Source organism: Molothrus ater, chromosome 3 (genome assembly GCF_012460135.2).
Source record: "Molothrus ater isolate BHLD 08-10-18 breed brown headed cowbird chromosome 3, BPBGC_Mater_1.1, whole genome shotgun sequence".
Classification (NCBI taxonomy): domain Eukaryota; kingdom Metazoa; phylum Chordata; class Aves; order Passeriformes; family Icteridae; genus Molothrus; species Molothrus ater.
Genome location: NC_050480.2, coordinates 41,447,268 through 41,467,031, shown reverse-complemented (window position 1 = coordinate 41,467,031; position 19,764 = coordinate 41,447,268). Strand labels below are relative to the sequence as shown.

General features: G+C 44.2%; 1 protein-coding gene across 2 annotated transcripts in view; it reads left to right on the top strand.

The window, feature by feature from the left end:
* The first annotated feature begins 321 nt into the window (after positions 1–321).
* Positions 322–19,764, top strand: part of TRIM67 (tripartite motif containing 67) — a 40,777-nt gene continuing 21,334 nt past the window's right edge. Inside the window, exons 1-5 of one of the 2 annotated variants that reach the window (XM_036380908.2) lie at positions 322–1,401; positions 6,634–6,729; positions 10,508–10,630; positions 11,874–11,984; positions 14,148–14,301. In XM_036380908.2, the coding sequence (XP_036236801.1) occupies positions 478–1,401; positions 6,634–6,729; positions 10,508–10,630; positions 11,874–11,984; positions 14,148–14,301 (1,408 nt within the window). In that variant the 5' untranslated portion in view covers positions 322–477. Of the gene's footprint in view, positions 1,402–6,633; positions 6,730–10,507; positions 10,631–11,873; positions 11,985–14,147; positions 14,308–19,764 lie in introns of both variants that reach the window. The other variant, XM_036380907.2, reaches the window with a different exon arrangement.

The window sequence follows — 19,764 nt, the reverse complement described above, 5'->3', positions numbered from 1 at the left end:
AACATATGAAGAGATCGCTGCGTGGAGATCCTTTAAAAAACGTTTTAGCCTTTCCCAGCTATAGAGAGAGCGACCACTTTATTTGCTGGAAAGGGCTCTTCCCGCCCCTTCCTACTCCTGCCCTGCCTCCGCCCCCCGCCTCCCTTCCCCATATATTATTACTCTATGCCACCACCGCTAAAACAGTCCCACGGCGCTCCGTGCCCGCGCTACGGCCGGCGGCAGCCAGTCCGTGCCCCGGGCATCCCGCGGCCGCGGGGCGGCTCCCCCGGCGCCGGCCCGGCCGTGCGGAGCTGTCTCCGCTCGGCGGGTGCTGAACCGCGCGGGGCGGCAGCGGCGGCCGGAGCCCTCCCGGCCTCGCCCCGGCGCCCGGAGCGGAGGGAGGCGGCGGAGGGGGCGCCGCGGGGGATGGGGGGAGCCGGCGGCGACCCCTCGCCTCCCGCCTGAGGAGCCCGCGCACAAAGCCACGCCGCGGCCATGGAAGAGGAGCTCAAGTGCCCGGTGTGCGGCTCGCTGTTCCGGGAGCCCATCATCCTGCCCTGCTCGCACAATGTCTGCCTGCCCTGCGCCCGCACCATCGCCGTGCAGACCCCGGAGAGCGAGCAGCACCTGCCACCCCTGCTCCACTCTCGGGGCCCCGCGCCGCCCGCCGCCGCGCCGGGAGCGGGGCTGGGAGCGGGGCCGGGAGCGGCCGCGGGCTCCGCCGCCTGCCTGGACTCGGAGAGCGCGGCGGGCGGCGGCGGCGGGGACCACGCGGACAAGCTGAGCCTGCACAGCGAGACCGACAGCGGCTACGGCTCCTACACCCCCAGCCTCAAGTCCCCCAACGGCGTGCGGGTGCTGCCGCTGGTGCCCGCGCCCCCGGGGGCGGCGGCGGCTCCGCGGGGCGCCGGCCCCGCCAGCTCCTCCCTCACCTGCCCGCAGTGCCACCGGAGCGCGTCCCTGGACCAGCGCGGGCTGCGCGGCTTCCAGCGGAACCGGCTGCTGGAGGCCATCGTGCAGCGCTACCAGCAGGGCCGCGCCGCCGCCGCCGCCGCCGCCAAGTGCCAGCTGTGCGACCGCAGCCCGCCCGAGCCGGCCGCCGTGCTGTGCGAGCAGTGCGAGGTGTTGTACTGCGCCGCATGCCAGCTCCGCTGCCACCCGGCCCGCGGGCCCTTCGCCAAGCACCGCCTGGCCCCGCCGCCCGCACACCCGGGCGCCCCCGGCGGCGGCGGGGACGGCGGCGGCGGGAAGGGGGCGGGCGGCGGCCGCAAGCTGCCGACGTGCGCCGAGCACGACCTGGAGAACTACAGCATGTACTGCGTGAGCTGCCGCAGCCCCGTCTGCTACCAGTGCTTGGAGGAGGGCAAGCACAACAAGCACGACGTGAAGGCCCTGGGAGCCATGTGGAAGCAGCACAAGGTGAGTCCTGGCAGCCGGCCGGGAGCTGGGGTGATACCCAGAGCTGGGGTGATGCTCAGCACTGTGGTTTGTTCATCTCAATGCCCCAAAAACGGGTTGCAGTTTGTGGGACATGAGGTCCTTCATGTCCATCATCCTCTCAGACTTTTCTCTCTTCGGCATGGTGCTCTTAGGTTTTTGGCCCTTCCTGACTTCCCGCTGACCCTGCAGCCTCTGCTCAGGGTTGGAAATCCCAGACTCCCTCTTGTGTTGGACTCACCTTGACCACTGAGGTTCTGCCAGGTCTCAGGCAGATAGCTGGAATTAGCAAGTCCATCTCACCAACTTGTTTGCCTTCCACAGGGTCCTTGGGCATCCTGTCCTCAGCCTTCCCATGCTCTCGCAGTGGCAGCAGCTACCTGTGAGGAGACAGGGTGGTTGTTCCTTCTTTTCACCACCTCCCTTCCATCCAGGACTCTGTGCAAGCTGCCACAACTCTTGTCAACAAGGGAGAGTGGCCCACAGCCACCCAAGTGTTTTAGACAAGAAAGCATGGTACAGATGATCATTGACACTGGGTGTTTTTCTGGGCCTTAAAGAGGTCTCCTCCCACTCAGTTCCCAAAGAAGCCAGGAGTAATGGCTGGAGGGATTTTCATGATACAAAGATAAATAAGGAATTGTAGATGGGGACTAGGGACAAGTAAAGCTTTTTCTGATTCAGATATTGTCACTGTCTGATTCATGCTTCCCTGCAAGTGATGCTCCCTACCCCTCCCTGGATTCCTTTGTGGAGAGGTCAGAACCATTTGCTTGGCTACACAGGGGTTTAGTGAAGTGTGGGAGAGCTGGTGGGTCACTTGGTCGTGCTTTCCTTGCTAAAAATAAGGCTTTGCAACCATGTGAATAAAGAGCAAGATGTGGCCTTAGAAGTTGAAAAAATGTATGAAGTTAGTTCTGTCTTGCTGAGAATGATGGATCCTGGAAAAATGATTAGTTCATACATATGAACTTAGAGAGGGGACTTCAATACCTGACAGCTGAGGACAATCTTTTGGAGCTTCCTGCTGTATTGGGGTTAAAGGACTTCTCCCACAGCTGTGCAAAGAGCACTTGACCAGCTCTGCTGGCTGCTGGATTCCCTTCTTTTTACTCTCTACTTGAAGTTAGCAGTGGAGAAAGCACAGAGAGATCCTTTCAGACACTGCAGGAAAGGTCAAAATCAAGACTGGTGTCAGCACTATCTATCTTAGCTCAGCACAAGATAGGCTGAGGTATTTGGCAAGACAAAAAAACTACTCTCTATTTTAAGATCCAAAGAAGATGCCCCGTGGGGTGATCTGCTTTGTTGATCCATACAGAAGAAAGACAAACTTCTACTGGAGGTGTTTCAGTTTGAGTGTTCTGCCAGCAGCTCAGCCATCATTCCTCCCTAACATGATGAGTGCTTTTGCAGATAAGTTCTCTTGCAGATTAAACTTTTGCAGCTGCTGTTCATATCCCAGTGTCAGAATCCACTTCTGAGCAGAATTGTTTTGGTGAGCAGGGTCTGAGTTCACAGTTCAAGTGTGGCTGATGTTTTGGAGGGCATGAGAGACCAGCTTGTGATGTACTATGATCTACCTTGAGTTAAAACTGTTTGATGCCTTTTGGAACATGACAGTCCAGTCTAATCAAAGTTCAGAATCAATAATTTTGTCTCTTTCCTACTGTCAAATACTGAAAAAACCCTTTTGTCTGGTATTTTTACTACATTTTTTTTCTATGACTGAGGTATCACAGAACATTATTTTTCTCTTGATTTGCATATTCAATCAATGTCAAAATTCTTGTGAAAAGATAGCCTCAAAATTAAGTAATTTGGGGACTCTGAAATTATGCTCTTGTGAATATTATATTTCCCAGAAAAATGTGCTTAGCACAGAATAAATATAATGGAACTGAATAGCCAGGCAGCCTAAATCATCATCTCACATTCATTCAGATAAATTGTTTTGGAATTAGATACTTCTGCTTAGAAATAGTTTTCTGTTACAGCAATTTCTACAAGTTTATTACCTGCAGTTACTTTGGCCGAACCATAAATTACTTACATTGACTGGCATGCCAAAGGTAATTTAAGGCTTATGTGTTCTCTGCAGATGCTCCAGGCATAGCTGGTAGAGGCAGCTGAAAGGTTTGTTCTTAGACCAAGGAGCCTTCCTTGTGTTAGCCCTTTGTTTGGCTCCTCCTTTGTCTGGGCCTTATTACAGTGACCTAGTGGCAAATTACAGAGTGTAAAAGCTTGTCCAGGCAGTGCTGCAGGCCATGCAGAGAAATGTGCCCTTACTCTCAGCTGTACTGCTGATACCAAAGCTGGACTGGACTGGTTGGCCCCTGTTAGTGGTGCAGGTTCCCCATTGCACTGCTGTGTGTAACTTCTTCTACAGACAAAGTAAAATTGGTGTAAAATGACAACAAGGCTTCAATGGCACAAATCTATGAAAATCCCCTGGTTTAGCTGGACTTAATTATATTCACTTGCCTAAAAAGTGCATCTGGACCAGCAGTTCAAGGTTATTAAGAAAAACTCTTAGTCTTCTGTTGAAGTTTAATCCTTTCATGTCTTCTTAACAAGTACAGTGGTACTGTAATCACATTTAGGTAGGACTTCAGACCTATGAATGTGAGGAATGATGGGGGACACATTTCAGCTCTGCCCATTCTAAAGGGTTAACTATACATATGTACCAAAATGCTGAAAACACCCACAGCTGGAACTGTCTGTGAAGGGCAGGCAGGCAGGCAAGTGCAGGAGTCCTCATGCCTGCTTTTATTTTCTGACCTAAAGACTTGTGTTCCCAAAAACATGTGGGCTCTATGAGAATTCAACACCAGGACAGGCTTATCTAATCAATAGTCAACCTGCTGCTAAAGAGAGATGGAGGGATGGCAAGCTAAATGAGCATGAACTGTTTGGTTGAAAAAGGACATGGCCATTATCTGGTTCATTTTCTGAAATCAGAGGTCTTCCCTGCCCATCTGGCTTCAATTACTTATCCTTGTGATCTCTGTGTTCCTGTAATTGGTGGAGATAGAAACTTGGTCTCCATCTCCAGCCCTCAGATTATTGGTTGCAAGACCAGGTATGAAAGTGAGAATAACACCAGGTGGAATACCCTTTGTCAGGAGTTATTAATTTTCCCAGTCAATGGAGCTTGTTACATCTCAGTTTGGCTTACAATAAATATTTCTGTGGTATGAAAGATTGCTCTGGGTGTACAGAGCATTTTTTTATGGCTTGGTTGGTTTACTGGGGGCTTAGTCATGTAGCTCCACTTGATTTTAATGAGAAGTGCATGACTAAGTTTCTCTGATTTGCAAGGTATCTTTTACAAATGCTTGGAAAAACAAGGCTATTATCTCTAAGTGGACTTCACAAATGGAAATCTGGCCTTCTACTCGGCTTCATGCTGGAGTAAAGTTAATGCAACCACAGGTTTTAATGAACAGATCAATTTACTTATGAGCCCTTTAGCCAGTGACATGGCTGAGTTTCTGTTGCAGCTCTCTGTGATGGGAGTGTGCCAGGAGTGACTGTGCTGATTGCCATTGGTATATATGCTGCTTACAATTCATCTGTGGTGGTTTTCTACAGCTGCTTTGATGCCCACATGCTGCCTTTGTCTCTTCTGATCTGGAGAAATGAACTTTGAGATGATTTGAGAGCTGGGGCAGATGTTGGGAAAGTGGAAGTTTCACTTTTGTTGGGACCAACCATTGGTTTTGATTTGAAAGAAAGGAACCCTTTCCTCCCTGGGACAATTTGGTCAGGACGGTCAATGACAGAGAATATAATGCTTCTGCCACCTATTTCTTTCTTGCTAACACCCCAGCTGCTTTGTCATGTGCTGCTTTAACCTTGTTCTGTGTCATCTTGACAAATCAAAGGCTCAGATGTACCCTGTGAGTGGAACAGAAAGTGTGGTCAAAAACTTCAAACTTTGGCAAAAGTGATCAGCCTGTGCAGGGCTGATCTCAAGGCCTGATTGTCTGATGTCGCAGAAAACAGAGATTTTTTCATGGACCTGGAGTTTGCTTCTGTTGCCTCCCATAGTGTTAATATCAAACATCATCATTTCAGGTTTTTGTGCATTTACAAGGGTTTGTGTAAGAAAATAGCAGAGATATAAATACTGAGAAATAGGCACAATAATGTGTCTTCCCCTTACATTTGTAATGAATGAATTTTGTAAAGCATATTCCCATTTAGATTTTAGCACTAATGTGCTTTCAAGGGGCCGCTTTCCAGCCTCTTGTTGCCCTGTCATACATTCGTCCAGGGTTGCTCCATCCCAGATGCAGAACCTCTCAATGGCATCAGCCAGTTCTTTGAGTACACTTAGTTAATCCTCTTGGGACTCCTGGACTTAGGGATCCATCTGGAGTAGAAAATCCTGCACAAATTTGGGGTTGACTGGGAGTTAATCACTCTCACAGTCATGGTCCTCCAGCTCAGGACACTGGGACCCTAAAATGCATCACTGGGTCTGCCAGGGGCAAAACCACTCTTTCCTTCCTGTCCTTGAAGTTCATCGACAAGCCTCTGGCTCAGCTTAGAGATCTCAGGTGTTGGCTGAGGAAAGGGAAGGTCAGGCCAAGAGTGTGGACTTAAAAAAGACATATCCTATGTGCCTTACCAGTCAAAATTAGAGGAAGGTTTTCTTCCAACTTTTGCAGAAACATTCACCCATTTGTTGAGTTGTAACATGGGAAACTGGAGCCTCAAGGGACATTACTATGAAGTCTGAGAAGGCAGATTTGTCTTTAAAGTCCTAGTGTATCTCAGGTTTGGTAGGATCTACCACATTTATAAAGATTTCAGACTTGGATGAAAAAGAAGCGTCATTTTGGAAAGCACTTGGGGATTTTTCAGCATGACAGATGCTACTGTGTAAGTGTAAGACTACTACCTCCTTATAAACGTGGGTAGCTGTTTTATAAAAAGGTGTTTGACTTACCAAGTTGCTGCAATAAAGTGGAACATGCAGACACAATACTTGACTGCCCCCACATGCATATCTCACCCTCATTAAATCTGATTACAGTAAAAATCTTAACTGTTCTTTTCTAGCAGAAACACTTTGTGGAATTAGGAATACATGTAAGTCTTTTTGCACATTATTAATAATCAAATCCAAGGATTACTAAGAAAAACATTTGCATTTTATCACTAACTTTTTCCTTTTTTCTCCTCCTTTTTTCTCCCTTGCAGGCACAGCTGTCTCAGGCTTTAAATGGCGTTTCAGATAAAGCAAAGGAAGCTAAAGAATTTTTGGTTCAGCTGAAAAATTTATTGCAGCAGATCCAGGTAACTGTAAAATATAATCTGTTTTGATAATACAGTAATCAATAGAACTGAGTGAATAATTTATTTGATGACTTTGTTTCCTTTGCTATTCTCATCTTTCCTGGAATCATCTGACCTTTCTTGACTGGATTTGCTAGGTAAAATTGTTCATCAAATAATGCTTGCAAGCCCCTCTTAGCTTCTAGATTGTTTGCTGTTTGTTGCAAAATGCTGATACTCAATACTGGACATCTGAGCTGTGTTGATTAGTGTTTGATTGAATCCATTAGTCATGCTTCTAGGCTCCTCCCTGACTGACTGCAATTGCTTGAATTTGGCATTTAGGATAAATTCTCATTTTAACACATTCAAAATGTGCTAGCTTTTCATCTTACATTTCCTTAAAATGCATTAATTTCTGCAAAAAATCCAGTCAGCTTGCCTATTAGAGTACTTGTAAGAATGTCCTACACATACTCAAAAATACAGGAATATTCTGCTAAAAAGAAAAAAAGGAACTGCTGCTAAATCAATGTGTCGTTTATTGGAGCGTAAGTTATTTTCATGCCTGTAATTGTCTAGATTTAATAGTCAGAAAAAGAGCTCATAGTGAGTGCAGTAATTGAGGGCACAAACCCAAAATGAAACAAGCCTTAATTTCAATCAAATTTAGACTCATCAGTGCTGGAGGTCAGATGATCCTCAAGGTCCTTCTGGCCCTGCGGAGTGTACCTGGAAATGTGCCACTCCAGTTTGGGCTGTGCAGTGTCCAGGAGGGGACACTTGTGTCCTGCACTTGTTAGTAAGGGAAAACCAAAGCAGAAATTCAAAAAGTTTATTCTTTATTCATTAAAGTATTCCACCTAAAACCTCAGAGGATAAAGTTGTACCACAAGAGATGCCCAAGCTCTTGGGTTGCCTCAGGGCAGCCTAACAAGGCACCCTCACAGTCTGCCACAGCCACGTGGGGAAGGGAGCACACCAAAATGAGGAACTGGTAAAATTAAAGGACAATTAACTGAAAGAAACCAGTGCCAAGCCACTGACTGGCACTTGTAATGTGCTGTATTTTGGCTATAGGGTGAGGTTTCTCTCAGCTGACTTACCCATTTAACAGTTATGTAGCTCACATAGTTATGTAGTCTACTCATTTAGACTTCTTTCACTGTCCAAGGAGAAAAGACAGGCACCTCTAGAGAGCATTTCTTCCTGTAGGTATGAACAGCTATTTTAGGATGGGATAACCCATCCAAAACAGTAGTCTATCACCAATCTTTCTTGAGTCATCTAGCTCCATTACAAATGTATTTTTCCCTCCTGAAACCTAGAAGTGGCCTATTATGACTATTTATGACTATGCTGTAAAATCCTTTAATGTGTTTCAATAAAATCACTGCCAAATTGCTCTCCATAAGGGAGCTGCTACAGTTGGATCAAAAGACCAAGCCATTTATTTGATGCTGCTTATTGCTTAAAATGCTAGAGGAGAGCTCAGAAGAGGAAATTTTATCCAGCAGTACTCTCTAACTTTTAGCCATGTCTGGTCACAAATCTGAATCCGACCCTCACACGTTGAGGCAATCTTCATCCTGAGTCTGAGTGAAACATCAAATTTCAGCAAACCAAAACAGCAGGACTAATCAGCTGCATATTGTATTTCTAAGTAAAACGAGACTGGGGCATGGCTCCAAGATGATCACTCACACACTTTAACCCTTAAGGAGCTCCTGGAATGGTTTTCTCTCGTGACAAATTGCACTCCTTTCATGCAATGTTCGAGCCACCTTTGATGATAGCGCATACCAGGCAATGCTCCTGGTAGTCAGGTTTGGTACAGCCACACTCTTAGAGGGGAAACGGTTTAGATGTGTCATGAGCCAGTCTGTGCCTTTTGACATTTGGACAAAAGCCAGTTCTTGTACTGTTACTTTGTGGGGGAACAGATGTAGCCTTTGTGCACAGGTTTGTAGCCAGACACATAGAGCTGGTTATTTGCAGCAGAAATCTTATGATGGCTGCCACACTTGCATATGGACATTTACCCCTCAGCAAAAATGTATTTTAGCAATACTTGTACACAAAGGATCAAGCAATATGTAGATTTTATTATCCTGTCTCAATGCACTGCAGACCAGGCAGCCACCCACATTCTTTATCTCCTCTCTGAGTTTGCCAGAGCTACCAGGAATCATGCTTTCGTCTTACCTGGGGCAGTTTGCAAATTCATAACCTATTTTTCTTTTCCCTGCTTTGCAGATCTGTTGTTTCCCCCTCTTTTTTCCTGCCTTTCTATTCTCTGAGATGACTTTTATATCTCTTGGTCTTTTCTTTTCAGATACTGCCTGTTCCTCATTGCTCCTGTTGCTTCCTTGCTTCTCTTGTTGCTGTCATGATCTGATTTTCCCATTTTCCCATCTGCTGTAACAATTTCATACTTTCTCACTTGAAGGAGGCATATAGCCAAACACCCTGTTTGATGTGTGGGCAGAAAATGAGGAGAGAAAGAAACGATGCACTGCAGCCACCGACTGATTCAGGCTCTGTGCACAAAGCAGCACTTCAGGAGTAACGGGGTGGAAATGGGCTTAAGGGGGAGCTGGGAGTGACACCAGCCGAGGTGGGGGAGATGCAGACAGGAAGAGTCTAAGACAAACCTCCTATGAGCAGGAGCTGAGCCGTCTGGAGTCTCCCCAGCCCCGGATAAACCCCCGCCCACATCTCCCGGCAGGTGCAGGACGGCACTGGGGCTTCCCAGGGGACGCTGACCCTGCACCCATCGGCTGGAGAATGGGATGCACGGGTCACAGTGAGGGAAGGGAGTACAGTGCTGAAAGTTCTGAATTCAAAATAAAGAAGACAAAGCAAATGAGTAGAAAATAAGAGAAAAGCTAAAGAGATAAGAGATAATAATGAGTTAGGGGAGTACAATGTCTTAGCAAAGAGGCGCTTCTGCTTCAGTACATGCTTAAAATCTTCTCACATTTAATGATGTTTTTTTCTTTTTTAATTGGGGTATTTGGGAGGAAAGCTGATAGCACACCTAAACATCTCCTTGGAAGAGAAGCTTGAAAGTTTTCTCCTTCTAGTCTCACGAGCAGAGGAGGTGAGGGAGAGTCTTCCTTTGAATGGGTACTAGAGAAGCAGTTCCAGGAATTTATGTAATGCTAAATTGTTCCCAGAGCCTATTAAATGCTCGGTGTTGTATACCTCATGCTGGTTTCTGCCTAGCAAAGAATTTTACCATAATGTGAATAGAAAGTTGCCTCTTTTTTTAAAAGCTAATCAAGTACATAGCTCCACTGCCAAGTGCTAGCTATTTTATAAAAAGTACTCGAAGCAATACACAAACCTTAGGGCTTTGTACCTCATTAATTTCCTTGTAATAAGCCAGTAGACCAGATTCTGGTCCCTAATTCTGTTCTAATTGCTGTGGTACAGAGCCAGTGATTTCAAAGTTGCTACAGTGGGATAATCAAAACAGATTGGAGCAGAATCCTCTTATGTATGTATGCATTGTGTATGTTACATTTAGCATTTATATCATGTTGTAGTACATCTGTCGTCAGGAAAGTGCCAGTAAATCATGGTTTTGAATAAGACCATTTGTGGCATGGCATGTTATTGTTTCATTTTACAGCATGCAGCTAGTACTGGTACAGCTGTAATGAAATCAGAAAGGCAACAAAAATGCTGAGGGTCTTGAAAGGAAATCTTTTCTGAGCAGAAAAGCAGGTATGAGCAATAGCTTAAGCTGCAAACTGTGCAGTCTCTGATGTGTGTGACTCTGTCCTCGTTGTAGGAGAACGGGTTGGATTACGAAGCCTGTCTCGTGGCTCAGTGCGATGCCTTGGTCGACGCGTTAACGCGGCAAAAGGCAAAACTGCTCACAAAGGTCACCAAGGAGCGTGAGCACAAGCTGAAGGTGAGCACTTCTCTCATCAGCTCAGCACAGCTGCTGAGAGATACCTGCTGTGGTTTGTCAAGTTCCCCTTGACAATGAAATCTCATAGTGACCAAATTATAAAGTTCCTTTAGCAGGTTCCAGTTCAGCAGTGTAATAGAATTGTGCCTACACACGTTAAATGGTGGATATACTTCAGCAGTTTGTTGAATCAGGCCATCAATCTTTATTTGTCTTATGGTTTCGGGCTATCTTTTAGGGGTGCTTATCAGTGAAACCTGTGTGTGGTTTGGATTTTGGCACCTTCTGCCCAAGTAAACAGTTATGATTTTGATATCTCCTCGAATCTTTAAATTCAGGTAAGCCACCTCCAGAAATACATGGGCTACTCAAAACATGTTAAAGAAATACAGTGAAAGAAGATGGCAAGAAGAAATCTAAAATGGTTGTATGAAGTGGCAGTTAAGACATATTTAAATAGACACATTTTTTAAAATGGTGATCTTAATGTGATTTTGAGGTACTATGGTGTCATTCACAATAAAAGTATCTAAGACAGAAGGAAAAAGTGAAATGGATTATCTAACATATCAGTTAACAAAATCCACCTGAGATCAGCATTCAGCTTGCTTAACAAGAACCAGCACTTAGGACATACTGCTGACAGCACAGCAAACCCTGCAGTTTATTGCAGTCACAAGTTGTCCTACAGAACTCAGTGCTACTAGACCTAGTCCACAGCCATGTGGCAGCAGAACCAAGACCAAAATCTGGAAAAATGGAATGTAGCTATTTTATTTGTTAATTCCAGCAAATCTCTTCTTAAGCAGAGCAGGTTCAATAATAAATTGTGAAGAGAATGTTTAGGGTATGATCTGTGAGAAACCACTCCAGCAGTTTGCCTCTAAAGTGCAGGACTTTTTAAAAGTTCAGATGTTAGTGGAAGTATGACTGGAAATGTGAACACTGCAAATGCAGAGACATGTTCTGTGCCCTCTCTGCCCAAGCAAGCCTAATCTTTGAGAAATTAATCTGCTCTGAAAATTGAGATTCCCTGTGCACAACATTTTGCCAAGATAATTATCACTATTTACAATACAGAGCAAGTGAGTGAAGCTGATGGAGATACAGCAGTGGCCATATGGCAGCTAAATTAAGCATAGATTTAACACACTCTCCCATTCCTTGTCTCTTCTGAAATAATTTAATATGATTCATTGCAAGCTGAGGCAGTCATAGAACTGTACTGATATTTGTTTTCCAGGTTGTTTGGGACCAGATAAATCACTGTACACTGAAGCTACGCCAGTCAACAGGGCTCATGGAATACTGCCTAGAAGTTATCAAAGAAAATGATCCCTCTGGGTTTTTACAGGTATTTTTCTTCCTAATGTTCTGGAGGGGAAAAAAGGAAAATAAATTAAAGCTAAGTCTAAAAATGTATGGCTTTGTTAATTAGCCCCTTCCACCTCCAAGGCAGGTTCACCTTAACTCCTGTAAGAACTGTCTAAAAACTCAGAGAGCCGGGTGACTGCATGAGTGTCCCAGCAAAGAGATGGCTTTAACAGCTGCACCCTGACTGAGGTGGGGAGTTAGTGGTCACACCACTGCCCTAACTCCTGATGTCTTTCCTCTTGACAGCCCTTCCTTCTGGGATGAGAAAAATATGCTATGCAATTGATGATAGCTCTTTGCAGAATATTATTTTATTCTCATCTCAGAAACCCAACACAAGGCCTCACAGAGCTCTCTGATTAATTTGGAGAGGTCAGTGACTCAGGAGAGTAGTACTTCTCCCCCTTGTGCTTCTCCCCTTTGCTTTCCTGTGTAAAAGAGTCCTTTCAGCACCTCCCCTGTAAGCATATCTAGTCTGAAGGGGCTGCCTGTAGCTTTGCTTTGCTGAGATTGTTGCATCAAGACCTGTGGCAGCTCCAGGTACCTTTTCTTTGCAAAATATGGCCTAGCCAATAATTGCCTTAATTTGCAGGATACTGCTTCTTAGGTGCAAACAGTGAAAATGTCTGTTGATGAGACAAAACATAACAGTGTTTTTTTTCCCATAAATTATTTTGCTTAATTTATTCTTATATGTTTATTAATAACTTTATTTTGCCCTAGTGGTTTTGTTGCCTGATTTACTTCCTAAAAAGAAAGGTACATCAAACAAAATGACCTGCACACATGAATGCATGAGTGTCAGGGGTTTGTCAGAGCATCCCTAAAAAACAGGATGAGAATTAGCCAACCTAAACCTATTAACACTCCAGACTAATAGTTACTGTCATGTCTGGTCTCAAGCAAGAGAGGGAAATGTGTGGTGTAGATTAATCTCTAGGTTACACACATTTTAGCAGGCTGTTGGCTGGACTCTGCAGGACAAACAAAACCTTTGGGTCTTACCTACATGCTATCTAGATATATGCTTTACTTTCTTTTCAGCTTACTTTCCCTGTAACTTCTGTGGCTTCAGTTTTTGTAGGCCCCTTTATAAAAAAAAAAAACACAAACCATTTTTGTTTTTACTTTTTCCTGGTCAATCTAATGATGCTTTCAATACAGCCAGCAGACCCTCAGGCATTGCATTACTTTGAGCAACTACTCCTGCAGCCAGGATACTGAGACATGGCCAAGAGCATCCCAGTAAGTGACACCGAGGCTGCAGGAGGATGTGGGATGCTCCTCCACCTACTGCACAGACCGATAAGGAGCTGTGGATGCAAGGGCTCAGACAGGAGTGTCCTCAGTAAAAGTAATGAGGAAAAGTATCCAAATTCCTACAACAGAGGAAAACTCTCTTTGTTATACCCAGAAAAAAATTTTACTCTCTGTGACTTACAGGAAATTCACTGTCAGGGATTCCTGATACCCAAATGACAGCTTCACTGAACTTAAGGACAGCTGAGCTCATTGATTTCCACAGGGCCAGGATTTAACTTCCTGAAGTGTCTGTTGTGATCATTTCAGTTTGACTTTTGGTCTGATTGTCTGTGGGCTGAGCTAGAGCAAATCTTTAAAAATTAAGTTCAGTTTTGATGTAATGGTAGAAAATCCATCATATATGTGAAAATCTATCTGACCATTTATCACCCTCACTGTGAGTAATATACACCTTCCTTACCATTTGATTTTTTAATCCTTTAGCTTTCATCCACTGAATCATTTCTTCTGAATGGAGAGACTCAAACATTTAAGCCTCTCTTTGTGCAACTTCTTTTTAAACAGGAGAGCAAAAGTAGACCATGCAGATCAGAGAACAGAGTACAGAATTATATGTGGCATTCAGAGGCATGACACACAACATAATCTTAACAGGCTTTATAAATGCAGTTTTTACTTTCCTAGCCTAATATGAGATTTATTTTGAAAAGACAAGATGAAAAGATGCAGCAAAAATGGACCTCACCCCAAAACGACCCGATCCCATCTCATCTGTTTTGCTGTCTTAATTCTGTTTCCTTTGTGCTGTATCTGACAGGCATTCTGTCATTTTTAATGTGTGCATCTGCCATTTCATTATAAACCTGACACTCTCTTTCAGATCTCAGATGCTTTAATCAAGCGTGTTCAGGTATCTCAGGAACAGTGGGTCAAAGGAGCCTTGGAGCCAAAAGTGTCTGCTGAGTTTGACTTGACTCTGGATAGTGAACCTTTACTGCAGTCAATTCACCAGCTGGATTTTATTCAGATGAAATGTAGGGGTGAGCTCTTATGATTTTCCTTTTCCTGTTTTTCATGCATGTGTTGAAACAGTGCTGGGAGGTGTAAGGACTCAAAGGAGGAATGACTTGTATTTGCCAGATGGTTTAAAAGGTGTTCAGGCAAATTCAGGTTACTGGGTGTTTCCTGGAAAGGTGTGCTCCCCTCACATGTATAATCTTTACGTGCATCTGGTATTTCTGTCTGAGCTGAACAAGCTCAGATAGAAATACCAGATGGACTTAAAGATTGTAAAGATAACTTTGCTTCAGAGTAGGGCTTTGAAGATTTGTAAGACATGAGCTGCATGAGACTTCATGCCATTTTGTAGCATTCCTAGGGCTGACATGGTTAATTCAAGATACCAGTTACCCCTATCTTGTCAGAAACAGCTGAAGTAGAAAATAAATATACACTCACACACACTTGAATAGGGAACACCCCCCCACCCCCAGCCTTTGACCTTTGACTTGTATCTGGACTGCGCTGTAAAAATTGCCCATTTTAATAAAAAAAATCACAAAGAAGAGATTCACAGTGGGAAAGTACCTCCATGGCTGTACCACACAAGGGGATAGTAGCTCCATGGCTGTACCATTCCATGGTTCCAGGTATCTGGATAATTCTGATGAACAAGCTAGAGGGAACTGAGGTTAAAAAATGTATCTAAAAGAAGAAGCTGATGAACAGGACATGTCACTGACATAAAAAAAAAAAGAAAATTAACATAATAAGCTTGTAATGGGGTTGGTTTATATGAAGCAGGCTGAGAACTGCATCAGAATTAGACAGATCCATAGAACACTTGGGTTTGAAAGCCATTGTGGTCCCTGGGAATGATGTCATTAGCTTCTCTCAGTGGTGATTCAAGCCCTAATTATACATGGGGGTGACAGGATAGAGGCTGCCAGAAGTCAGTGAATGAGTTAAGGATATCGTGTACTGATGTCAGATGTGGGTTTTTTTGTTGTTTTGAGCAAGCATAAAGAACTTTGTTCCACTTACGTGTTCTCTCTGGGCCTAATTCTGCATCTAAGACACCCAAGATGAAGTAATTAGGGTGGATAATTTGGCAGATATGTGGAGAAACAATGTACAAACAGTTAAAGGCCAGAGTCTGCTCACCAAGAATGCTTTGCATCTTGGCATAAACAGGCTGTGTTAAAGTTATTCAATAAACATCTGTGAACTGCTCCTTTGAAATGTTGTCAGACAGGCAAGTGGAGTCAAGAGAGCAGGAATATCACTGATGAAACTCTTCTGAATGCTGTCTGCACTTGTCTTTTTAAAATCAGTTTATATTTAATGCTAGCCATATTTATTGCAAAATATATTTAATACTAATCTCCCACCACTCTCCTTTACAAACATAGGAAGGATTTACTTAAACTAGTCACCTAGATTGCTAATTAACCACAGGTTACCTGAGGTGAGAGCAGCTTTGGTATTTGGCTTGTGGACATTCACCTGGCTTTAAGCTTGAAGACTTACAAAACTTTAATTGAGCCAGCTTCACTTGTGTTTTTTGAATTAAAGTGTTTTCTGCTACGCTCTCATTTATCATAAGATGGCAGGGAAGCTCTGGTACTGAGTTAGACACAATCCGAGGGGCAGAGAAGAAGACAGGACTTTTGCAGCCCAAACCTGTGCAGAGCTTCCAAACACCCTTGGACTTTGCTCCCCAGAGACAGGCTAGCCCTCAGGAAGGGCTTTTTCTTGAGCTGTCTTGGTCCTGACCAGGTATTATCTATTGCATGTCCCATCAGGTTGGTCAGCACAACCAGAGTGACCATGCACACACCATGCAAAGAATAGTGGAAAGGTGTTAACCTGGCCAGCTTTCCTTAAGGTGCATAAGGAATGGCGTAACTCACCTTCAGACCTCTGTGTGCCCAAGCAGAACAAGCCTCTGACCAGTTCCAAGCTAGCATTCATAGGGATTGGGGATTGTTTAGTATATAGACATGTATTTGTCTTTCTTCATTTATGACAGCAAGTCTATTTCCATTTGAACTTCTCAGTCTGACACTTTGGCCTTTTTTTTCTGAAATTTTACTTCTATGACCTCAACCAACTCTGCATTATTTTAGAATCATAAAATAATCTGGATTGGAAGGGAACCTCAAGGATCATATAGTCTCAACCCCCTGTCATGGGAAGGGTCACTTTTCACTAGATTAGGTTTCTCAGAGACCCATCCTGCCTGGCCCTGAACACTTGCAGGAAAGGGACATCCATGGCTTTCCTGAGCACCCTCTTCCAGTGCCTCACAACCCTCACAGTAAAGACTTTCCTAATATCTAATCTAACCCTCTCTCTTTCAGTTTGAAGCCATTCTCCTTTGTCCTATTACTACATGCTCTTGTAAAAACTCCCTCTCCAGCTCTTTAGTAGGCCTCCTTTAGGTACTGGAAGGCCACAATATGGTCTCTCAGGAGTCTTCTTCACTCAGCTCTCTCAGCCTGTCTTCATTGGAGATGTGCTCCAGCCCTCTGATCATCTTCCAGACCTACTCCAACAGTTCCATGTCCTTTCTATGTTGGGGGCCCTGGAGATGGACACAGTACATAGAGCCATTGACCATGACTCTTTCAGTGCAGCCATCGAGCCAATTCCTTATCAGCTGAGAGGTCCATCCATTAAAATTCTTGTCTCTCCATCTTAGAGACAGGGATGTTATATGGATAACGCTTTGCACAAGTCCAGGTAGGTGAACACCAGATCATCTTCCCTCATCTGCCACTGCTGTTATTCTGTCATAGAAGGCCACCAAATTTTCTAGGCATGATTTGGCCTTCTTCAGATGCGCTACTTGTGTTTTCTCATGCAGAATGGTCTTGCATCTAGAAATGCAGCTATCAGAGTAATCAACTCAGCATTTCAGGAGCAAGCACCCAAACTGATTGGGAACATCCCTTTGCTGACTGTAAGGAGAAGCTGCAGTTGCATGGTGATGTTTTGCTATTTATCACCATGAGCACTGGGACAGATTGCCCAGAGAGGTTGTGGCATCTCCCTCACTGGAGATATTCAAGAACTGTAGGGACACAGTCCTGTGCCATGTGCTCTAGGATGTCCCTGCTTGAGCAAGGAGTTTGGACCAGATGAGCCCCTGTGGTCGCTTCCAAGCTGACCTGTTCTGTGATTCTGTGACTTCCATATTTCTGAGCATCCACTTTCACAAAGAAAAAATGTCCTCCTCTTTCATCTGCTCCTCTTTCTTCAATCCTACCTACGCCAGCACACCAACAACTCATCCGTCTTAGCCAAATGTTGGTGTTGAGGTGAGTGTTATTAAGCCGTTTCAATGATCTGTAAAGGATGTTTTGGGGAGATCTAGGAGAACAGGGCAAGCATGGCTTTTCCAACTGTAAGTTGTTTTTTTTCCAAAAGTTTTGCAATGTAATATCTGTATTATTTTTATCAGTGCCTAGTACATGACTGAATTTCTATTTTTTTTTCAAACTCTGGCCTCATTCAACCTCATTGAACTTGCATGGGTCATTTAGAGTGAAAGCATGCTTGAAAGTAAACATTGATTCACTGTGTTAGACAAAGAATGAAAATGAGAACAAATCACATTTCATTTGCTTTGATGACGTTCATTTACATTACTGATGCATTCTCTATAGGCACAGATCAAAAGCTCATCTAAAAAATAAAGATCATAGGGTTCTTTTTCTTTTTTGCAGAAAGAAGAAGCAATCTGAGAACAAATTAAATGTGCAGAGATGTGATAGGTGCAGAAGTAATGCTTAGGCAGTCATGTTGATCAGAGGGTCTCACTGAGTCCCACACTCCCTGGGCCAGCTGACCTCAGAGACACTCACACAGCTCTACTGGTTGCTGGCATTTTGAGCTTTCCCAGATAATTTTCTCTCTCCATGTTTTCTTCTCTCTGAGGCTTTTACAGAATGCCTTGTCACAAAATTCCTGTCCTCTGATGCCTGGCTTAATGTGTAGTTCACATATTCTCAGTTAGAGCTATTGGCACAGGCAAATGCACGTTCTGGGTCTGCTTTGTTCACACAGCTGTAACTGGTGGGCAGTCTTCATTGGTTGAAAAACAGGACTAGATACAAAATCAGAAAATATGTAGCTACTCTACTTTTCTGTACCACCTCTGAACATTTATTCATATACTGCTTCTCCTTATTCTGACTGACTCCTTCCCTCTTCTGCAAACCATGAAGATTCCCCAGACATGTCTCCTACAAATCTTCTCTGCTTCTGCAGGTATGAACTATACTGCCCTGATAATTAAAGGACAGCTGTTTCATCTTAAGCTTTACCTCTGGTTCTTTCTGCTCTATGTCACGGACTCAGCTCCTTGTGGTCTCTCCTTCTCTCCAAACACTGTTTGTAAGGCACTTGCTACAGCAGTGACTCAAGCTATTCCAGAGCTGTACTGCAGTTTTGGAGGAAGTCAAAGTTTTCCTCTTTCTGAGGGGTCCCATTCTTTCAGTGCATTTAGTCCTTTAAAAACTAGTCTGGGAAGGTGGGTGACATCATTGCTTGTCAAGAGGACAAAAGACAGCATCTTAGAGCAGCCCTTCTGTACCCTGTGAGGGGACTACCCTGATCAGCCATGAGATGCATTGAGCAATATGTTTTGAGAACTGCTCAGTTGACAAGAGACATTAGTCAGTGTCACATTTCTTATCAAAGAGTGACCTGCATGAAGCACGTTTAAAATAGCAGGACATCATTCAGACTCATTAATAAGTCCTGCTGTGCCAGTGCAGTAACATTTCTCCCTTTATATTTTTAATATTTTCCTTCCAAAAAATCTCTTGAGAACTTTAAATTGGTCAAGAAGTGGGACAGAACTGCAATTTAACATCTAAGTCTTTTTTTTTCTCCCTGGCACTTAGCCTATATTTTTTCTTTCCTTAGTCCTATTCCACTGCTTGTTGCTGTGAAGTACATACCAGTATCCCGATTATTCAATCACTTTGCACTTTCCTATGATTTTTAGAGGTGTTCATCTTTTCTCCTCCCATAGGGAATTTGAGATCAAGGCAAATCTCTGCCCATCCACATCCAGTGTAGAAAGCAGGTCGGGCACAGAGAGCATCATGCAGCAAAGATGCTTGGCAGGAGCTTCTTGCCTCTCCTTCAGGAGAGTTGTGCAGTTCAGGCTGGATCAAAGAGAGCAGGCGGCTGATATGGATTGCCCACAAAGCCTTGAATATCCAGCAACACATTAAAGAAGCCAAGGCACTTCCCCATAATATGTGAGACTCTCACACATTGGGCCAAAATTCACCCTTCCCTCTGGGAAGTGGGAACAACAGCACTCTACTGGATGAAAACGTATTTTATTCCTAGACAGCATTCCTGTTTACATAGTTAAAGAGGAATTGTAAAACACATACCCTTCTCCAAAAATTCTGCTCTTTTTTTGGCATTGTGCATTACATGAACAGTTCCTGAAAGCCTCCTATCAGCGTTCCTAG